Source organism: Haemaphysalis longicornis, unplaced genomic scaffold, assembly GCF_048455015.1.
Source record: "Haemaphysalis longicornis isolate Haplotype H1 unplaced genomic scaffold, Haemaphysalis longicornis Haplotype H1 scaffold_2, whole genome shotgun sequence".
In the NCBI taxonomy this organism is placed as follows: Eukaryota; Metazoa; Arthropoda; class Arachnida; order Ixodida; family Ixodidae; genus Haemaphysalis; species Haemaphysalis longicornis.
In genome coordinates, this window is record NW_027526295.1 from 235135186 (window position 1) to 235155934 (window position 20749).

At 45.0% G+C, this 20749-nt stretch overlaps 1 protein-coding gene across 1 annotated transcript; it reads left to right on the forward strand.

The window, feature by feature from the left end:
• The first annotated feature begins 1520 nt into the window (after nt 1-1520).
• Snup (snurportin-1) lies at nt 1521-20302 on the forward strand. The gene is made up of 7 exons (XM_077699735.1): nt 1521-1766; nt 1828-1966; nt 2502-2606; nt 6748-6844; nt 12217-12314; nt 16274-16441; nt 19479-20302. Exons 1-7 carry the CDS (start codon nt 1609-1611, stop codon nt 19785-19787), a joined length of 1074 nt encoding a protein of 357 aa, XP_077555861.1. The 5' UTR covers nt 1521-1608; the 3' UTR covers nt 19788-20302.
• Nucleotides 20303-20749: the final 447 nt, after the last annotated feature.

The following is a 20749-nucleotide window of genomic DNA, read 5'->3' on the forward strand; positions in this document are numbered from 1 at the left end:
CGTTGGTTCTTGTTTCGGCCGCTAGAGCAACAGAGGGCCGCAGTTCGCAAACAAACCCCCAGATGCCGCATTCAACTAATTCACTACTATCAACGTCAGAGCTCTTCGATGATCGAAAACAATACTACTACTAATGTGTGGTTATATAGTTTATTAGTAAAAATAAGAAATAAATATTGATTTTATTTAAGTTATAAATGAACATTTTAATTTTCTCATGCATTTTTTTTTTATTGGCCAGTGGTTTGTTTTTATTATGGCGGCTCCCGTCGTAAACAACATGGAGGAAGAAAATGTTAGGAGGGAGCATGACGTCAGGCGGCACAGCTTTGGCAAGCCAACCTCCTCTGACGCCGCATTCTCCTCTCCTCGGGCTCCTCCCGCGCAATGCATTATGGAAAAAGCACTACTCTCAGGCCCGCGGTAGCATTTAGTGGCTCCGGCTGGCTGCCGGTGGAGATGGAGGCGAGCGCCGTCGCCGAAGGCGCCGTACAAGATTGTTCGCCAGCGTTGCGCTCCAAGCTTCGTATCGTGGAAGTACTGCCGCTGTCGCTGTTCAAAGCAAGGCGAGACTTCGATAACCTTCTTACGAAGCACCCTCACGAGCTGCAAGCCGAATTTCACTTCTGACGTTCGATCGCTCGAACGCGCCGCCGTAAACATTCACAAGCATGGAGCGGCCTGTTACAGCTGCGCGGTGTTTGCCAGGTGTGCTGTGACGATTGCGTTTGGCATTCTGCTGAGTTATCGCGCGTAACGAGTGTCGTGTTGGCGGGGAGGTGGTGAGACTAGCTTTGGTTTCGCGCGCGCTTTTGCATACGTTCGCCTTTCCGGTGCTCCGGCGTGATGGTACGTAGTTTTTATCTACTTCAGTGCACTGGAAAACAAAGGGTTCAGAACCCTTATGTTGGGTGTGACCACCTCGCGTCGCAAGCAGTACTCCGGCTGTTTGTCCGCTGAGGACCGCTCGATCGGTGCGATACGTATATGAAAAACAAAAAAAAAAAAAACGAATGCTAGATTACGCCTGGGAGGGACCTTGCTAAATTGTGGACTGACTGCGCCTTTCCAATAAATGGTTAAAGAAACGGTTGAGATGGTTGATCTTTTCAACTTTGCCTGAGCGGCAAAGTTGAAAAGATCATTTCCACTTCTGCACGCGGCGGCGGCACACAACTCTCTGACTGCGGCGTGAAACTTCGACGGGTCCGAAAGCTCAGTAAACAAAGATGTTTTCTGCCTCTCCCGTCCGACCACTTTGCCCGCACGATCAGGCCGCTGCGCGTTTCGGGTTGCAGGCAGAGCTGCGCGCAACGACTCGTCGCCGAAACTCGAATACGCGGACGGCCCGGCAACCAAACGGATAGACGCACGCACGCAGCGTCGGCGAAGGCCACATGAGGCGCAAAGAACTACCGCTTGCCTGTCACGTGAATAGAACACCTCCCATCAGTCTTTCCTTTTTATTTTTTATGACTAGGCTTCACGATTGTCACGTGACGCTCCCTCCTAAACTTTTCTTTCCTCCATGGTAAACAACGTTGCAACGTGATCCTTGCCGGCATTTCGTACTAACTTTTTCGTACTAAACTTAACCGACAAGAAATAATGGATGAGCTTTTAGATAATCTTTCGGGAAGCTTACGCGTGACACTTGACGAAAGTAGTACTGCGACTCCGCACCCTAGGTTTGCGTCGTACAAGGCAAAATACAGCGCGTCGGCGCAAGTCGAGCGGAGGCGGACGTTTTTTGAGAATCAAAAGAAGTGAGTTTATTGCATGCTGACGAAGCGTGTCGGTGCTCACGTTGCTTTTCGTTACCATCAGGAACCGGTCCGACCTCTTCCAGCATGCTCGCCGCCTTGCAATCGGCGTTGACGATCCAAACTCCAAAAGCGACGATGAACAAATGGACTGCACCACCAAGCCGCCTCGAAAGAGTGCACCAAGGACTTACAAAAACAAGGTGTGCGTCTTAATGCATCAGTTGCAGTTGGTACATTGAACTAACTGTAGCTTTTGTCTATCGTCGCGGTTTCGTGGGCTTTCGTCAGCCTACTGGTCATTTGCTTATCATTCTGAGGTAATCAACTGAGAACAATTACATATCAGTCTTCGGAATGCGGGTAAAGCGCAAAATGACGCGAGATATGTGAAAATTGTATTAAATCAAAGAATAACGAGGAATGGGTGATGTTTCATTGTTTTCTTTGCAAACCTTCGTCTGCGACATTTTTTGTCACGTTAAAAATCTCCTGAATTTGTTGATTGCCTGTGATTCTTAATTGCAGGCCGCTGGCCGTACATAAGGGAAGACTGCCGCAAATTATGCGTGCCTTCTACTGTTGCGCTTTTCGAGGCGTCTCAGAAAGGGACTTTTAAATTGAACGGCAGCTGCAGTAAGGGCAAGATCAGTTAACCTTATTGTTATATGTGCCATTCACAAAAATATTTATTTCGTTCTGATGTTTTACTGAGTTGCGTTGCTTTTGCTATTTCAGCTGATGCTGTCGGAGTGGCTTGTGGATGTTCCGGAAGACTTTGCAGAGAATTGGCTTGTTGTTCCGTGCCCAGTAGCAAAACGTTGCCTTGTCGTGTCATCGAAGGTGAGTTTTGACGTCGTTGATAGAAATGTCTGGGGATTGTGACTCAGTACTGCCACATGTTAAGCGCATACTGTAGAACCTTCACAGAGCCTTAAAGGTTGTAGCAAAATCTCTACTTTATGAAGGTTCATTGATTGATTGATTGTAGGGTTTAACACGCCGACGCAACGCAGGCGATGAGGCGTGCCTTATGGGAGGGCTCCGGATTAACTTTGACCACCTGGAGATCTTTAGCGTGCGCCGAAATCTTGTACACTTGGGCGTTTTTACTTTTCGCCTCCATCAGAAAAGCAGCCGCCGCAGCCGGGAATCGAACCTGCGTCCTCATGCTCAGGCAGTTCAATGCCTTAGCCACTGAGCCACCGCGGCAGGTCTTTACGAAGGTTGCATTTAACAAAAGTTTAGGTACACGGGTATTTGAAACAACATTCGAGTAGTGATGCCATTCAAACTTTCCAATGTCATGTAAACTGCAAAAAGCTTTCTAGATTCACAGATTTACCAGCCGCAATTTAATTAAAGCTAGAAAAATCACCCGCCATGTTTTGGTGTTGCGACTGCTGCAAAGTTGTCTTCTCATAACTTGGCGAAGACATCTAACTGCAGAGTTAAAGTGGGCCAGAAAAACAATATTTTTCGTAATAAACATGATTATAAATGTAATTATAGAGACGCAATATAGAATCAATAGAATAAGTTATATAGAATCAATAAATGTTGAATATTTCAGAGAATTTGGCTATAGTTAGGAACACACTTTTTGTTGTGTGTTCATAGTTTGTTGCTCTGTCTTTATATTGTTTCATCACTCTTTGTTTTCTATCGTTTCATATAAAATTTCATTAAGAACTTGCTCCTCAAAGTGTAAATTTATTTGCAGAAAATTTCATTTTGTAATTGTGGCTTGATGAAGCTGTGCACAATGTTTGTGTTTCAAAGGAAGTTGAGACGCTCAAAGGTTGCTGGGTGGGCTCCTTAGACTCGCGTAGCATCTTGAAAGACATCGTGTCGCAGCCCAATAGTGGAACTTGAATTTAATAACATGTGCTTCCAATGCCATGGGAACACGTCTGTAGCAGGGGTATAAGGTGTTCATCACGAAGCCAAACAACATTACGGATCTTGTTATGAAATGCCAGCAGTCCTCAAATACTTATTTGTAGAAAATTTGCCCATCTGAATATATTGTGCTTGCAAAACCACAATGACGTGGTTCTTACAGTATATGTAGGGTTCTGTCTGCATTTTCGGAGAGTGTTTTTCGGATTTATCCGAAAAACTCTGAATTCAGGGACCGCCGCCTGTGAAAACCAGACTACCCTTTATCTTTTCCTGGCATTCTCAAACAACTTTTCCTATTCTATTTTCATGTCTCCACTTTTGTTCGTTCCACTTACGTTCCCAAGCTTCACAAGGGGAGTCGCTTTGGACCCTTATCATGAAACACAAGATCTCTCCCCACAACAATAGTCGCACCAAGGTCAAACTTTTCTCACCTTCCCTGCCACTCCACTTCGGCCCTTTTTCCCGGATATGATCTTTTCCTAGAATTTCATTTGCCCTTCCCTGACCTCATTTCACTAAAGATTGAACGTTTGAGTAAGTGCAAAGGAACACGGACGAACGAAGTGGACGGGACATGGCGCCACTATCAACTCGTTTATTTTCACTGTGACGCCCGATTTTATACAGTACAGTGCACTGCGAATGAAAGAAAAGAGGGAAAGGGGAGGAGCACAAGCAAATACTACAATAAAAACTAAAAAAGGGGAGGATGACAGTTCAAACACCCGCGTTAAAAAAGGCACTTTAGGATTGCAAAAACTAGTAATTGGATAAGAATTTCAGTTCTTCTTTGTCAGTGTTTTGGAAGCTGTGCTAACTCATTTGTCTTTTAATGAAACAATCTGGTAGGCCTCGATGATTTCTCTTGTTACCTGATCCTTGTGTCGGCCTACAATGCTGGTCTTATCAAAATGTGGCCTACATTCACAAGCTATTCGATTGTGTTCGATATTCGTTTCCTATATTCGATTCCTTTATCGTGTGGCAGACAGTACATTGGTCAGTCAGGTCGGTGCTTAAATGATCGACTTAGAGAGCATAGGAACAATGTAGAAAAGAGGAGTAACGGACATCCGGGAATAAATTGCAGAGTTTGCTTATGTAGGCCACATTTTGATAAGATGGACTAGATAGTTCGAACTAGAAGCTGAATCTACATTGGTGCATGAGGTCTATTCCCTACGTGCCGTACGCCTGGAGGCACTGTTAAGCCAATGGACCGATGCCTCAGTGACGAGTTTTGGCAGGGAAGTCGACTGCATGCTCGACATTGTTGACGAGGAGAAGCGCTTGTACACTGTTAACAGCTTCCATGAGTACTATGGTACTGTAGCCGAGAAGTGGAGCCAGACCGTCCAACGAAATATTGTGGATGACTTGCAATAAAGCAGCGATTCGTTTTGGTATTGGGTGCAGATCGTCAACCCGAACTCCTGACATGTTCGAGATCTACAAGCACTTGTTCACACTGGTCGTGCAGCAAGGGCATGATATTACTGAGCTAGAAAGAGAGTTCCTGGTGTATCAGGCCTACGTTGCAAAGGAATTGTGGAGCCGCTACAGTTTTGGCGGATGTATGCACGAGATTGGCTTACCCTTTCACGTTGCGCACCGGATTTGCTGGGTCTTCCCATATCTAGTGCGAATGTCGAAAGAGTATTCTCAATGTTTCGCGTGGTCAGTCGGAAGGAGCGTGCTGCAGTGACAGACACTAACATTGGAAAGTATGCCTGCATATACTACAACTCGTAAATGGATGTCACCACAAATGTTGCAAATATTGACTCTGCAATAAAAATGTCTCTGCTGTTTGATTTCTTTTATTGTTGTACATGGCATTTCTTAAAGATCAATACTCTACGACCCTAATAATCTGAAAAACTCTGAATTTCCAAAAATAAATGAACTCCAAAAAACGCCCTCCGAATTCGCTCAAAAATAAACTCCAAAAACGCAGAACCCTAAGTATATGTAATGTACTGTGAGTATGACATGCACCAAGAAATACAAGTTATTATAGAGCACTAGCAACATACAACATCCATATTAACAGTACATTACATATATGTAATGCTGCAATCAAAGTTTGGGGATATCTGAAGAATTTCAAGTGCCCATATTTTTAAGAGCTCTCTTGAAAAGCAGGAAATCATAGAAAGAGGAACCTTCAATATGCACACGCACTCAGCATCGTAAAAGCAACTCCTCTGAGACCATTACATAAGAGCAGTTATGGGGAGAGGGGGCTCTCACTGGCACCCAAATGCAAACTGAGCTCATCGAATTGGAGCTGTCAATTACAGAATCAATTCATTTTAAGCACAAAAAGTATGTCATGCCTTGTGCACCTGGATTCTAATTTATCCAGGGTAAATACCTTGAGGACGTCATTTTTGGTGCATTTTGCTTGTGTGATACAGTGGCGAGAGTGGGCGTGGAAGAATTTATTCCAAATCCCACCTAAATGCAACCGTGAAAAGGGGGTTAAGTAAAAAGACTAAATCCCATTTAAATGCAACCATGAAAAGGGAGTTAAGTAAAAAGAGTGAAAATATTGGTTTAGTACTAATGGCTGTGGACATCTAGTAGTTCAGTTTTCCTAAGAAGATTGTGGTGTGGCTAAAATGTTACAGCACCTTAAGTACTCCATATAGCTTTGGCTTTTTATACATAGCTTTGGTGTTCAAGCCTGAATGAAGTGCCAGTAACTTTTTGCTTTGGCACAAATTTATTAATCTGCTAGAAAGCCTGCAAGATGTATAAAATTCTGCTGCACACACGCACAAAAGAGAACACCTTCATTTTAGGGGAATTGGCACCACATTTGGCATTGGCATAGAATTCCTTTTTTTCTTGTCACGTATAAAGATGATTTTGGCGTGTTTATTCCTTTTGTATTGTATTTGTCATCTGTGTTTCATCGTTATTTTTTAATACCAACTGCAGCTGGCCGTAGTACTAAATGAGGGATCACAATGAAACTAAATATAAAGGTTGTTGCACAGCTGGCATATGTATACACGGTTTATTTCCTATCATAACGCCCCTTTTTTTAACTTTCATTTCGTGTTTGTAGGGCTCAACAAAATCCTATGCAAGGAATGGCTTCCATATGGCCACTTTCTCTTCACCCCTGCCTGGCGGAAAAAAGAATGCTGATGGAAAGTACTCAGGTCAGTATTCTCCTTCAGCTTTCATGGCAACGGTCATATTGCTGATGTTTTGCAAAAATCTGCAGTGCTGCTAAGGCAGCCATGCTCACAGAGCCAGTATGGCGATTTTTTTAAATATCCTCTTGGCAGCAGTGATGTACCTAGTTGTACAGGTGGCACACAACCGAGGCAGGCAATCCACACTGCCACAGTCTTGCAGGTTTCAGGGCTTACCTCCTCCCCTTGGCAGAGAGGAGAAGGTCAGAGGGAAGCAGCAGACCAGAGAATAGCCACGTTGTTGCCCTACACGGGGTCGAACTTGTGATTTGTGGGGTTCCGGACGATTTGTGGGGTTCCAGACCACCTGACGTACAGAACTACACTAGGCATTTCATTCCATGGGGGTGGGGGGCCTTGCTCTGCATGAGAGGTTGCGGGTGGCAAAGCGACGCGATGGGGTTTGATGTAGCCACTAAAGTGCTCCAGAGCTACCGGTGTGACCGCCTCTGGGATTTTTCAGGGGACCTTTTTTGAATTTTTTTTATTACATGCCTCACCCACACCTGTAATTAGCTTCGTGGAAAAGATGTTCCTCCTGCAAAAGGCATGACAAAGCTTTGTTACAACTTATACAGGCGTGTTCTGTAGCAGGTTGGTGTTGCAAGAAAACTTTTGTGCAAGCAGCTATTTGGTGAGGGGGTGGGGAAGCTCCTGCACTCTGTTATTTCTGTTTACTCAAAAACCAATTCATTTCTGCGGTAGGACAATTTAATGGTAAGTTTGCTAAAGTTGGACGCGTTTTTCTTTTTTTTTTTTTTTTTCTATGGTGACTCAGTTTCTTTTGCTAGATTATATTTCCTGTAGCTACTGGCAAGGCATACGTAGTCCAAAAGAAGTTGCGTTGCCCTCTGGCTGAATAATACATTTCCTTGCATAGGAGAGCAGGCTGAGTAAAAAGAACTGTAAACTCAGGTTAGTGTGCTTGAAATCTGCCTTCTAATATTATGCACCCATGCGGTGATCAATGAGTACATGCTGACCAGTTGCAGCACACATTGTGCTGCTTCTCTTGCTCCAACAACCTCAACATTATGCAATGGGAACTGGAATAGTGTTGATTTGGAGAAGCTGATTGGTGTAACTTTTATCGCAGAAACAAGCAAGAATATGTGAACAAATAGTGCCCAGTGTTCAGCTCTGTATTTTAAGAACGGTGTGTCAGACGTATTGTAACCACGTTCTGAGCATCACCCACTGTTTACAGTGACCGGCTCGTACATTAGGGGCACCATCCTGTGCTTCATCGTCTTCCCCTCATAATCTTCCTCATCAATATCCATCCCATCGTCTTCTTGTGAATATCATCGTCATCGTAGGCTGGTTCAGATTCTGCGACGGCTGCAATGCTTCCGAATAAACGTCCTGCTGCATCTGTCTCTCAAGGCCCTCTCAGCATTAACATTTAAATGTTCTCCATTACTTCCACTGAAATGTATGGCCATCATTAATGGTACTCAGAGAGGTAAATCTGACAGTGAGGATGGGTTTTAAATCTGGTAATTAATACCTGTTTTCTGTAAGAACAAATAGCACCATCGTTATAGTTCCTTGCATAGTGCCGCAGGCCCAGAGTGGTCGTTATTCACCTTCATGACATCATTGGCCTAAAGAGGTTGATTGATTGATTGATTGATTGTTGGGTTTAACGTGCTGGTGCAATGCAGGCTATGAGGCGCGCCTTAATGGAGGGCTCCGGATTAATTTTGACCACCTGGGGATCTTTAACGTGCACCAAAATCTCGGTACTCATGGGTGTTTTTGTTTTTTGCCTCCATCAGAAAAGCGGCTGCCGCGGCCGGGGGTCGAACCCGCGTCCTCGTGCTCAGCAGCACAACACCTTAGCCACTGAGCCACCGCGGTGGGTAGGTCTAAAGAGGTGCCTTTAACTCTGGCTTCCATAAGTTAGTCCATTCTCAAATTCCAAAAACCTGGAATGGAAACACTGAATCAATTGTTATGCATGTTGCTGACATAGAAGACTTTACATATTTCATGTGGAGAGAGGAATCCACCTCTGTGTATCGCATTAGCTAACCTTTGCTATGTACTCGTAAAGTTTGTTTACGTAGAAGTTATTCTACCAAAACTTTCAAGCTGGCCACACAGTTGTCACAGTGGTGGTATAACAGATATGCCAGGTTCTACGCTCACTGCATTAATTTAGTCTAGGCCAGGGGTTGGCAACCTTTTGAGGTGGAGGGCCGAGTTTCATTGAAGCTGACATGATGGAGGGCTGCACAGCAAATCAGGTTGGGGGGGCTTGACAATAATATTTGACAATAATTGGCAATAATCTGCGTAAATTTGAAGATGGGGGACCATGCCAACAGGAAGCAATCAATTCTATGTTCTTGCCTCCCGTCTAACCCCTTTTGAGGTCAAAACTGGCGTGTCACTTCAGATAAGAAGTGACAGGAGGAGAAGTGGAGGTTCTGACGACGTGCTGCGGGCCATGTAATACTGCCCCACGGGCCACATGCTGCCAACCCTTGTCTAGGCAACCAGGAAATCAGAGGGAAAATCGGAGTGCAATTAGGCAACACGATCCAAATTGACAGCGTCATCTGAACAGACAATTCATTGCTGCGGCTCTGCGTGACTGCTATTCCCTATGTGGGTGCAGTCACAGCTGTAGAGCATCCTTGAACATTCTTTGGATGTGATACATTACCGGATCACCTGACATGCACTTCTCATTGGTTGATTCATGCCACCCCTGCCACGACGTCTAGAAGAGGCAAGAGAGGGGAGAGTGCAGAGAGTGCAGGCGCGCCGTAATGGAGGGCTCCGGATTAATTTTGACCACCTGGGGATCTTTAATAACGTGCGCCAAAATCTCATACAAACGGGTGTTTTTGCTTTTCGCCTCCCTCAGAAAAGCGGCCGCCGCGGCCGGGAATCGAACCCGCATCCTCGTGCTCAGCAGCACAACGCCTTAGCCACTGAGCCACCGCGGCGGGTGAAGTGGGCTTGGGGCTTTTCAGCCACTCTGCACCAAACCCTGACAACCTATTTTGGGAAGCTGTCGCTATAAAAGGGTGGCAGTGCCTCAGGGCACTTTTCTGTTCTGCATTCACCAAGTGAAGTCACGTGTGATGCCAGTGGGTGATGTGTATGGATTGGTGGCTGTCTTTGAAAGGTGCCATGAAGACAAAATGCAACTTAGTAGGACTTGATTGCTGGCTAGTTGGTTCATGACGTACAAAGGAATAAGTTTGCGCAAAAGACGAGGACGAAGGGAAGAGAGGAAGTGAAGGGAAGAGGAAGTTGCGCCCATCTTGTCCTCTCTTCTCTTCGTCCTAGTCTTTTGCGCTAACTTATTCCTTCGTACAAAATGCAAGCTTGGTTCATTCGATGGATTGCCTCGTTTGAACTTAAAACAATAGTGACACCTTTTTAAATGCAAACTTCACTCATAAGAAATGTATAATGAGGAAAACAAAGAATGGCCGTGCAACACCCTGGCTACTTCTCCACACTGAACTGATGACGTATTATGGGCAGCTCGTTGCGATTGGCTTGAGCCGACAAAATCCAACACAAATTGAACAGGTTAAACAGGGATTGTAAGCTTGCAGAACGAGCTATTGGCGCACACATTTGGTGCAAATCTTTTTTATACCAGTAACCATGTTGGGCTAAGCAATAGAATTTATGAATGAACACAAACATAAAAGCATAGTGCGTACGGCGCGCACTATGCCGGCCGATGCTGCACAGCTGTCAAGCGTGTTGGTCTTGTCTGGCACGATGTTGGCCTACTGGCATAAGTGACGCTGCCACTTATGTGGCCATGCCTGTCGAGTCTTCCACAATACATAACGACACAATTACTATCAAGCGTAATAATAAGCCAGGTACAAACCCAGCCAGCAAAAAAACCGTATGCGGAGTGTGGTTCTTCGGCAATATCGTTACACCATCTATGAAGGAGACGGTAACTAGGCTAACCAAGAATACATTTTTGCCATGGGCAGCAGCCTCAGTGAACATACTAACTTTTGTTTTATAAACCTGCCCTGGATACGTCATTGTTGACATCGGGAAACACACAGTGCGGCGGTAGAATTGAAATTTTGGCTTAAATTGTTTAATTTCTCAGTGAACAAAGCATCATCTGCTGCTGGACAAGTGCTGAGGGCACTATAAAATGCCAAATTTTTCAAATCAAACACTTTTATTTTGTCTTCATACCCCTTAAAGCAAGAAGAGTATGGTAGCTTTGTGTGCTTCAACTCAAAGTAGTTGTGCTTGAGGTGGAAAATGGCATTCTCTTTAAGTGGTAAGGAAATTAGCAAATGGTTATGGTGAAACTGAGGACGTGGCACCATATCAGCGTGGCCCTTGTAACAAACTGTGTGACAGTACTCAAGTTGAGGGAAATATTGAGCATTCAGGTTGCCCATTCCCTCATTGGAGCTTTACCCGCTGCGGTGGTTCAGTGGCTAAGGTGTTGTGCTGCTGAGCACGAGGATGCGGGTTTGATTCCCGGCGGCAGTGGCCACTTTTCTGATGGCGGCGAAAAGCAAAAAACGCCCATGTGTACGAGATTTCGGCGCACATTAAAGATCATCAGGGGGTCAAACTTAAACTGGAGCCCTCCACTACAGCGCGCCTCATCACCTGCACTGCGTCGGCGCGTTTCACCCTACAATCAATCAATCAATCATTGGAGCTCGGGTGGTCTCAGTTGTCCAGGATGACAAGGAAATTTAAGGAAATTATTTCCATCGTCTACGACTTAACACGAGGGCACACCTTTTTTTTCCCCACATTGTAATAAAAGAAAACTTCCTGCAATACATAATGCTTTAGTGTAGTTCTAAGTGCACAGCAAATGCAGTAATTAAGAAGTTGTGAAACTTTTTTTTTTTTTTGCCGTTCTTGGAAGTAGTCGAGTCAGGGATCAGTTCCAGACAACCATCGTACTATGGACTTCCCAGTCAATGTGCAGTGCAGGTGTTGAGGTGTTTGCTTCTGTTGATATTTCTTTTCCTTTTATTTGCAAGTTTTTTTCATTACAAACGGTTCGTGTCTTGCCTTCCTCATCTCGAAGGATGGAAAAAAAAGGAATTATTATTACGATGTCGTGTGGAAAATACGATTACATTGTATGTTCTGTTCCACGTTTGAGGTGGAAAGGTCTTAATTTATAACATGTCATTTCTAAATTGCGAGGCAAGGTTTGGAAAACAAGGCTGGTATAAAACAGTGATAAAATACATGTAAAAGTACACCGTAAAAGTACACTGTGTAAAAGTACACTGTAAAAGTACACTGTTCCGCCTTCAGATACAAATAAACTTTCTGGTGTTTTGATTCCCTTTTCCCAGATTTCTGCCTGCTCGACTGTGTCTTCTCAGAAGTGCACCGAGTGTACTATGTGCTGGACATCATGTGCTGGAAGTCACATCCTGTTTTCGACAGCGAGGTGCGTACTCTTTTCACATGTTCTAAGTAATCGGTGAAAGCTGATCCTAACTGTCATTCTCATGCTGCAAGGCAGTTTTATTTCACTGCTTTTATAGTGTACTTGGCCGACTGCATTTTGTCTTGTTTAGGTGATCTAACTTCTCTGCCGTTCTGGCTGTGGCTTTTGTTTGTTTGGCAGCTTTTTTATCTTGAAGGGACACTGAAGTGATCTCTGAAAAACTTCTGGGATTACTTGTGGAAATTGTAGTCTGGCGTCCCAAGGCCATGTTTCGACCACGCTCGGTGCATTTACGCGACTTTATTTTGCAAAAAAAAAAAAAAAAATCAATTCCAAAGTGCTGTCCTGCTCTCTGAATCCGCCTTGCCGATTTCCTATGACGTTTCGTATGATGCATACTCAAGAAAGGTGGGCCCTGCCGCAGGCTCGCCAACCCTCCGACAGACTCAGTCAGCTGGCTGCCTGCGGGTCCTCGTCGCAATTCGTCCACTCAGCTAAAACTAAGCCACAACATGACTTGTGCGTCGAAGAATGTGCCTTTAGTTTGCTAGTTTGTAGACTGTATTGAGCTTAGTAATGTCTATGAAGTCATGGTAGCTCCACCCAAGTGCACATGTGACGCTTCACTGACTGGTACACTATTAAAAAATATAGAACCAATTGAAGGCGGCAGAAGAGTCTGCAAAATTAATATAAGTACTAGGGAATTAAAATAAACCGAAACTTTTATTGTAAAGCGCTTGTAAACTGGAACCACTTGTAACAGGGAAGCTGTCTAGCAAATCATTATTTTGCATGTCCGTAGTTAAAAATACCAAGAAAATGCTGAGCACTCGTGTGTGCGTGCCTCGTGGCGACCGCCCAGCGTCCCCAGCGCACGTTTGTCAAGCCAAGTATCCCCCCTAAGGGAGACTGGCCAAGATTGGCCACAAAAGGAAAAGAAAAGAGAAAACTCCGTTCGCCATAAACGGGGCAACACTTGCTCAGAACGAGAAAGAGATGTCATAGCGAATGCCCTTTAATGTGATGTCCAAAGATTAGCACTTCCAAAAAAATGAAGGAAGCTCACACTTACCGCAACAGTGGGGGATTCAAGGTAATTGCAGCAGCGAAGAAGTAAATTCACTGCAATCGTGTACTTAAACTGTTGTGATGGTTGTGACGGTTGCATACAGCTTCGCTATGTTCAATGTTCAAGTCTTACGAGTTAGTGTGAGCTGCCTTTTTTTTGGGGGGGGGGGAGGGGGGCTGAATTAGCACAGCCATCAGCAGCATGACCGCAGATTTGCGATCGCTTTTCCTGCCGAAAAAACACAAACAGGCTATATGATATATATACTTATATTTCCATCCCCGATGGCATTGGGGCTATGGCCGAGTCATCGCAAGCACTGGGGGCAGTGTGTTCTAATTCACAAGTTCGAATCACATAGAGCTTCTTTGTCGCGTGTGCTGCATGAATGGAGGCTGATCTCTAGGAACTAGCCCAACTTCACTTCAAGTTGGCAGCATCTTTGTGTTAATTTAATTGCACGTAATTTCAACACAGTAATGTTACAACAGCACTGCAGAAGGGGAAGTGCATATCACCTGATACAGTCGCCGATTATTTATTTGGACGCTGAAAATTCGGACACCTTCGCGGCGTGGCGACTTGACCCATTGAAGTACATGTTTATCCACGACCGATAGTTCGGACAACGCACTGCACACCGTTCGATTTTTCGGACTCCAGCTTCGGTGCCTCTCACGGTGTTCTCACGGGACCTGTGTCGCCACCTGGCAGAGGCGCGGCACAACAGAAGGGAGTTGTCAGACTGCCTGAACTGTAGAAATCGAAAAGGCCCGTACGTGTTTGCGAATTTTGGCCATTGTCACGTCTGTCGTTTTCTGTGCTTTGTGTACCGTTGTGTTTGTTGCTTGGCATGCTAAGACTGATCTCCTGAAATGGCCCCGACATTACCCGTGCCACCACGGCCACCCGTGCCATCAGGAGCTTTCAGGAGTTAAGAAACAAGGCAACTGCCACACACTAAGGTGGAGAAAAAAATCTTGATTGATTGATTGATTGTAGGGTTTAACGCGCCGACGCAGCGCAGGCGGTGAGGCACGCCATAGTGGAGGGCTCCGGATTAATTTTGACCACCTGGGGATCATTGACGTGTGCTGAAATCTCGAACACACAGGTGTTTTTGCTTTTTGCCTCCATCATAAAAGCAACCGCCACGGCTGGGATTCGAATCCACGTCCATCAGAAACCGTGTCCATCAGCTCACGAGCACAACGCCTTACGCACTAGCCATCGCGGCGGGTGGAGAAAAAACAAAAAATTAAAGCCGTTCCATTCAATGTGAAAGCTGTCAGAAGTGCAGAGCGGTGATTCGCCAAAATGGGCTGCAGCGCTGTTATCCGCTCACTACCGCATTTCAAATTTCCCGCCTTTGCAGTGCTCGTGCGCCCCCTGCCCCTGCCTGAAACTGCACCAGCGGGAGTTCTGTTCTTCTTGTGCTTGCATTAAAACCTCACAGCTGAGATGCTGCCTGCGGCAGCATCCGACATTTTCGATGACCTCTGTGCTAGCAGTGTCGATGTTGGAGCGGCTAAGTTTGAAGATTTCTCCAACGTAGATATTGCCGTTCTGCCATGTTCCGAGGTGGATGATGACGAAATCATACGCCAGGTCCCTGAATTGGCGCAGATGGACCACAACTCCGATGATGACATGCCACCAATGGCAGAGGTGTCAAATGATCAAATACTCATCTTGCGTGAGCCCTTACTTACAGTGGTATTGTCTGCCTACAGTGACGGACAAGCGCTGGCGGAAATACAGGCGGACTAAGTCGTGCGTAGGCGTGCGTGTGTAGAGACACACATACATACATTTTTCCAGCCGTTGGGCCAATGAAGTTTTTTTTTTTTTTTTTTCAGTGATTTTTTTTTTTTTTTTTTCGGACTCTCGATTATTCGGACTTATCGGTGATTCCCGTCGAGTCCGAAAAAACGGTCGGCAACTGTATTGCGCAGCCACTCAAGGAAGCTTGGGAAGCTACCATTGCCGAATGCGTTGCGCTCTCATAAATGTCTCGCCTTCTGAGGGTAATCCCACAACCACTTCGGTTTTACATGCTTCATATTAACAGGGCATGTTGCCATGACCGACTATGCTTGTAAGGCTTAGTGCAATGATTGAAACAGCATCACAACACTTGATCAACTGAAACAAACCCACGTTTTTATTTCCAGAAGCTAAAAAAATAGCACACATGTTTATGAGGATATTGCTGCTGCACTGCCGATTTATTCAGTAGACTACTTAAAACACGGCTCAAAACACTCTAAATTTTAAGTTGAGGAGACACTTCGAACAGCCTAGGAACAGTGCCGGGCTCCATCTTTAACTTCTCACGTTGTAAAGACACACCGCTGCAAAGAGCGTCTCCTTTTATGATGAAATCGCTTCGAACAACGTCTGTGGCATCAAAATGCTTTTCACATACACGGACATGTTTGGAGTCATAGAAAAAGCCTGTACTGTGTGGCTCGACTTCTTCCACCAATCAACGTCACTCAGTATACAAAACGATACACGGCAAGTCTTTGGCATTTTCGCCCACTGTTCCCATGCATATGATAAAAAACGTGACATATGCAACTTATTTGGAACTACAAATACAAACCGCCGATTCCACCGCAGTCCGCGGCCGCCTAGTTTCTTCGACACAGCACGCAGGTCTTGTTTGACCCCCACGGTTCTTCCAGTACCGCCACTCAGTGGCAGTTGCAACTTATGAACCTCTTCCATTGTGTTACAGCGCATTTTCCTGAACAAAAAAGCATTGAAGGACTCTTTTTAACAGTTACCCTTGCCTCTTTTTCTTCCCGCCTTCTAAAGTGCAGCATAGAGGAGGCGAGTGCACGTGAGGCTGAACCTGGTCACTGTCTCCCTGATGTTGCAGGCCGAGTTTCGGTTGTACTGGAAGGACGAGAAGCTGAGCGAGGTTCTGCAGCCTGCCGAGTTTCCCGAAGGCAGCAGGCGCTGTCGATTTGTGACTCTGCCCCACCATCCTTGCACACCGGAGGCCATCCACAGCCTCATGAACTCACCGCTTCCTTTCATGGATGAGGTGTGTTGGAAACCACTGATGTGGGCTTGTTTAAGTATCCAAGGCCTTAAAAGAAAACAAATGCTTGAGTTATAAAAGCAGATGTTCTCAGTTGTTTCTCTACCTCGCACTTCCGGTCGTCACCTGGAATTCAGAAATTGGGGAGTGAGTGTAAACGTCATTAATTCAAACCTGTTTATAACAGCAGTGTGTTTAGGCTAGGCACTGTCAGCTTTATCGTGGGCTTGGTGAAATAAACCGCTTATCGTAATGCTGAAGTGCCATGCTATGGGTTCTAACAATTAAATTTGTTTAGCATAAGCCACCTCAGAAAACAAAAAAATAATCAAAGCCCCGTTCTTGAAAGAAAGTTTGTTAAAACGTGGAGCTGCTTCGACCGTGTTGGAATAGGGCAATCAGATAGACGTCGGCTTCATGACGCAAGGACACAAGTTCCATTCCGACCACAGGAAGTGCTTTTTTGCTTGAGGCACTTTGTGTAAAGTAGGCTTTCCTTCAGTGCATTTTGGCACGACATCAAATGCCATCAAGAGAAGCATAGCAGGCTTCACTTTAAAAAAGGTGGGATATTCTGGAGCAAGCGTTAATGTGTGGCCTTTTTAAGTACCGTGTAATTTTATGCCTGTTGTTTTGTAACACCACAAAAACATATTTTGATTTGCCGTTATGCAATGAATTTAAATGCATTTCTTGCATATGTACTTCAGAAACTTCCATTTGCCTAACGTGAAGCAAACAGAAAAAAACCTGCATATTTTTTTACTATGAGAGAGTTAATATAGTTGGTTCCCATTTTCGTTACCTGCTTTAATGTTAATGCCTCAAATCCGGCCCGGCATATTTTCTACAGAACTCGGTTACAACAGTAATGATTGCAGGGGTGAGACAGCTGCGCATATTGCGCAGTTTTGATACAAATTGGTTTTCCTGCGCCAGGCTGCTCCAAAAGCTTGAAAATTGCAAAAATTGCGCCAAACTGCTCCAAAACAGTCCGAGAGCCAAGGATTTTAACGCTCCCGTCACTTTCAGTGGGAAAAATGCTTAGTGATGGCGTAATTTTCCAGCACCCCCAATGTCATGCTGTTTGTAAAGGTTTAATTTATTGATCATTCAATAAAATACCGGCTTAAAATTGTCCCCGAGACAGTTTTTTCAAAAATGACAATGACGGGTTGCACATGTTATAATAGTCTCCGAGTTTTTAATGTTTTTCCATCGAAAAACATTGCAAATTCCTGCAGAAAAAATACTTCTGTGTACGGAGGCGACAAACTGCTTGTGCAAGTTGATGAAAAAACAGCAATTTTCGGAGCGCCGTATCTCCGGAACGACATAACTGGGCGTCGCCATCTTGGTGTGGTGAGATTGGAAAACGTGGCCGCCGGGCGAAGAAGTTGCTCGGGGTTCAGGCAGAGTGCTCTTCGCCGATTTCTGCCGTGGTTTTGGTTATGGGGGTGGCTGGGTTTGCATTTAGTCGTTTGAGTTGCTGCGGGAAGTTGCGCGACTCGAAAGACCGGAGTTCATCAAAAACAACGTGATGCCCACGAATTCGCCATGTTTTGGCCTGGAGTGTGAGGAGCAGCTTGTGCTTGAAATGAAATTTCGGACTCATTGCAGTGTTATGAAACGCTGAGTTATTGCTGCCTGTGACAGCGAGCTCGCGAGCCGCGGGAATGGGGCGATCGACACTGCCGAAGTGGCGGCGCAGGCTAAATCGCCGCAAAATGTTCAAGCAGTGTCCAATAGCGGGACGGGCTATTATTGCACGCCGGGCGAACTAATGGTTCACCTATCGGAAGTGAAATTTAATGCAAAGAGAAAGGTGGCTAGACATACCACCGTTACTCAAATTACGGTCGTAGTGAATGTGCACTTTGGGGATTGAAATGAGGGCTGGTGGAGTGCGACGATTGTAAGGGACCTTCGCTTTGCGCAACTTTTGCCGGGGCTCTCTACTTTTGTGCGTAAGGCCGATTATGGGATTACAAAAATATTAATTTCGGCATCCACATGATAATAAAAATGCCTTACGATTGCGCAGTTTTTCAATTCAATATCTTCGACGGCACTCCAGGCTATCTATGCACACATCCTAAGAAGTAAAAAAAATGGCTTGTAAAAAGGTAGTGCAGTTCGTACCTTGTGATGCTCCGGTAGAAAAAACTTTATTAAAAGGCTGTTTCAGTGTTATGCACGTTCGAACCCTATTAAAAAGTGCAGTTTTCTCCTCCAAGTTGCCAAAAATGTGATTTTTTAGGCTCCGGAGGTGACATAATAAATGTCGTTCTTCTGCTCCAAATCAAGGTTCTTCTGCTCCAAAATCGAAATTTCGCTGCTCCAAAAACTGCTCCCAAAACAGATTTAGCTGTCTCACCCCTGTGATTGTAAGAATGTCATTTTCTACTAAGGTAAGTGCAGATTAATTGGCTCAGTTTTCACTAGTACAGGTTCAAGTAAAACATGGAGGCTTCACAGATCCCAAAATCACATTGCTTGTAGACTGAACAAGTCTGACATCATTTAGCCACAAAATGGGGTGTGGGCAAACAGACACTCCGCTTTCAAAGCAAACATGCAAACATCCAATTAAAATTATCACAGCTTTTGTGTACAACATAGTTTCTGCCGTCTGCTAGAAAGAGGAGGAATGCTGGCAGTATAATTTTATTCACCAGGTGCCGGGAGCTGCATTGGTGAGGCTGCCGCCCACTGTGAAATGAACAGTGCATTAGGGGGAACACAACCTTTACCACACTTATAAGTTCAAGTTGTCCGCAACCAGCTAGCTAGAATCGAGCAGGGGAGAATGAAGCGATGGCTGCAACAACACATGCATAGCATTCTGCGTTGTGTTCATTACCTGAACTGCAAATTTACATTTGTGTGGGTTCTACGTGTAAAAATGTGTCATGTACGTGACTTCAGAGAAATCCGAGAAAAAATTTTCCGGAAGGAATCATGACGCAAGTGACGCGAGCTGACATAATTGGCTGTAAAGATTGTTGCCCTTCTTGTTATTCTCCTGTACCATTGACAGCTAGATGGCCTGCTGTTCTACCACAAGAGGGCTCATTACTACGAGGGGGTCTCGCCTCTGGTGGGCTGGCTCAAGCCATACATGGTCCCAGAGATGCTGGGCATCGCAGTCAGCCCCTACTACCTCGAAAAGCAGCCCCCCGAGCAAGAGAGAGCACTGAAGGACAAGCTGGAGACCAACAGGTCCCGAACACGAGAAAAGGTCAAGGCTGCTCAGTCACGTGACCAGAACAACGAAGCAGATCCCAGCGCAGCCCACTCGAATAGCCAAAACGGTGAAACAGAACTGGCAGCTGTGATGGAGGCGTAATTTCAACAGATTTTGCAGTGGGCATGTTGTTAACAGATGATGGTCTCCTTGAGGCATTTGATGTGAGGGTTAATGGAGCGTGTGAAGTGTGCCAAGTGTTCAGTGGCTCGATGTTCTGAGAAGGTATATCTGTTGTATAAGCAAGTGAAGGTCTTGCAGATAGGTGGTTTAAAACATTCCTATCAATCTGTCGGTGAGTTCAGTCAATGGGCTTTGCACAAATCTAATTTTGTCTAGGCTAAACAGGACAAATTGGGATTCAGGCACACGATGCATGTTCCATTTACCATGTGCTGTTTGCCATCAGGCTATCTGTATAATGTGTAAATATAGTCATTTGTTGTGTGCATTGAGTCATTTGTACATAAAAAAACATGTTTGAAACCTACCTTGGTCAGTCATAGCATCTTTTCATTACATGATATTCTTTTACCTCACTAAGTGAACTGCTTCTAGTTGACTGGTGTATTCTGTTTGTGAGCACATTGTTAATCACACTGCTTATAATGATCTAATGGCGAGGCACAGAATTTGATCTTGATGAACATAGGTGTAAGTGCCGGCCTAAAAGGGAAGAAAACGTTACCTGTACGGTCATATGTCAAACAAGTTTTCTTCTCACGATTTGGGGATAGGGTGTCTTGCCATCAATGCATTGGATGTTTGTGATTGCAGTAGACCTTTTTATACCACCTTGGTGGAGCTAAGAATGCATTGACTGCATCTGTTGTAATGCAAAGCCTTTCTTGAGGCTATAAGAGCAAAATGCACGGGATACTGCTCCAGTAATAAGATGGGTCGAGTGCAGATTCCCCTCTTCATTTTACTCCTCGCTAAGGGGAGAAACGAGATCTACACGCTGCCGGTGTCCGTCTTGCTCTTCATATGCCACCAAAAACAAAGAAGAAGGGGAGTGGGTGTAACAATGCTTTGCATCCAGAAAATAACTATGGAATAGTTCT

Excerpts from the sequence above, each read along its gene's own strand:
- Snup (XM_077699735.1), top strand. The coding sequence starts at position 1,609 with ATGGATGAGCTTTTAGATAATCTTTCGGGAAGCTTACGCGTGACACTT. Across the intron at positions 2,607-6,747 it reads GCCTTGTCGTGTCATCGAAG|GGCTCAACAAAATCCTATGC; the intron begins GTGAGTTTTGAC and ends TCGTGTTTGTAG. Across the intron at positions 6,845-12,216 it reads TGCTGATGGAAAGTACTCAG|ATTTCTGCCTGCTCGACTGT; the intron begins GTCAGTATTCTC and ends CCCTTTTCCCAG.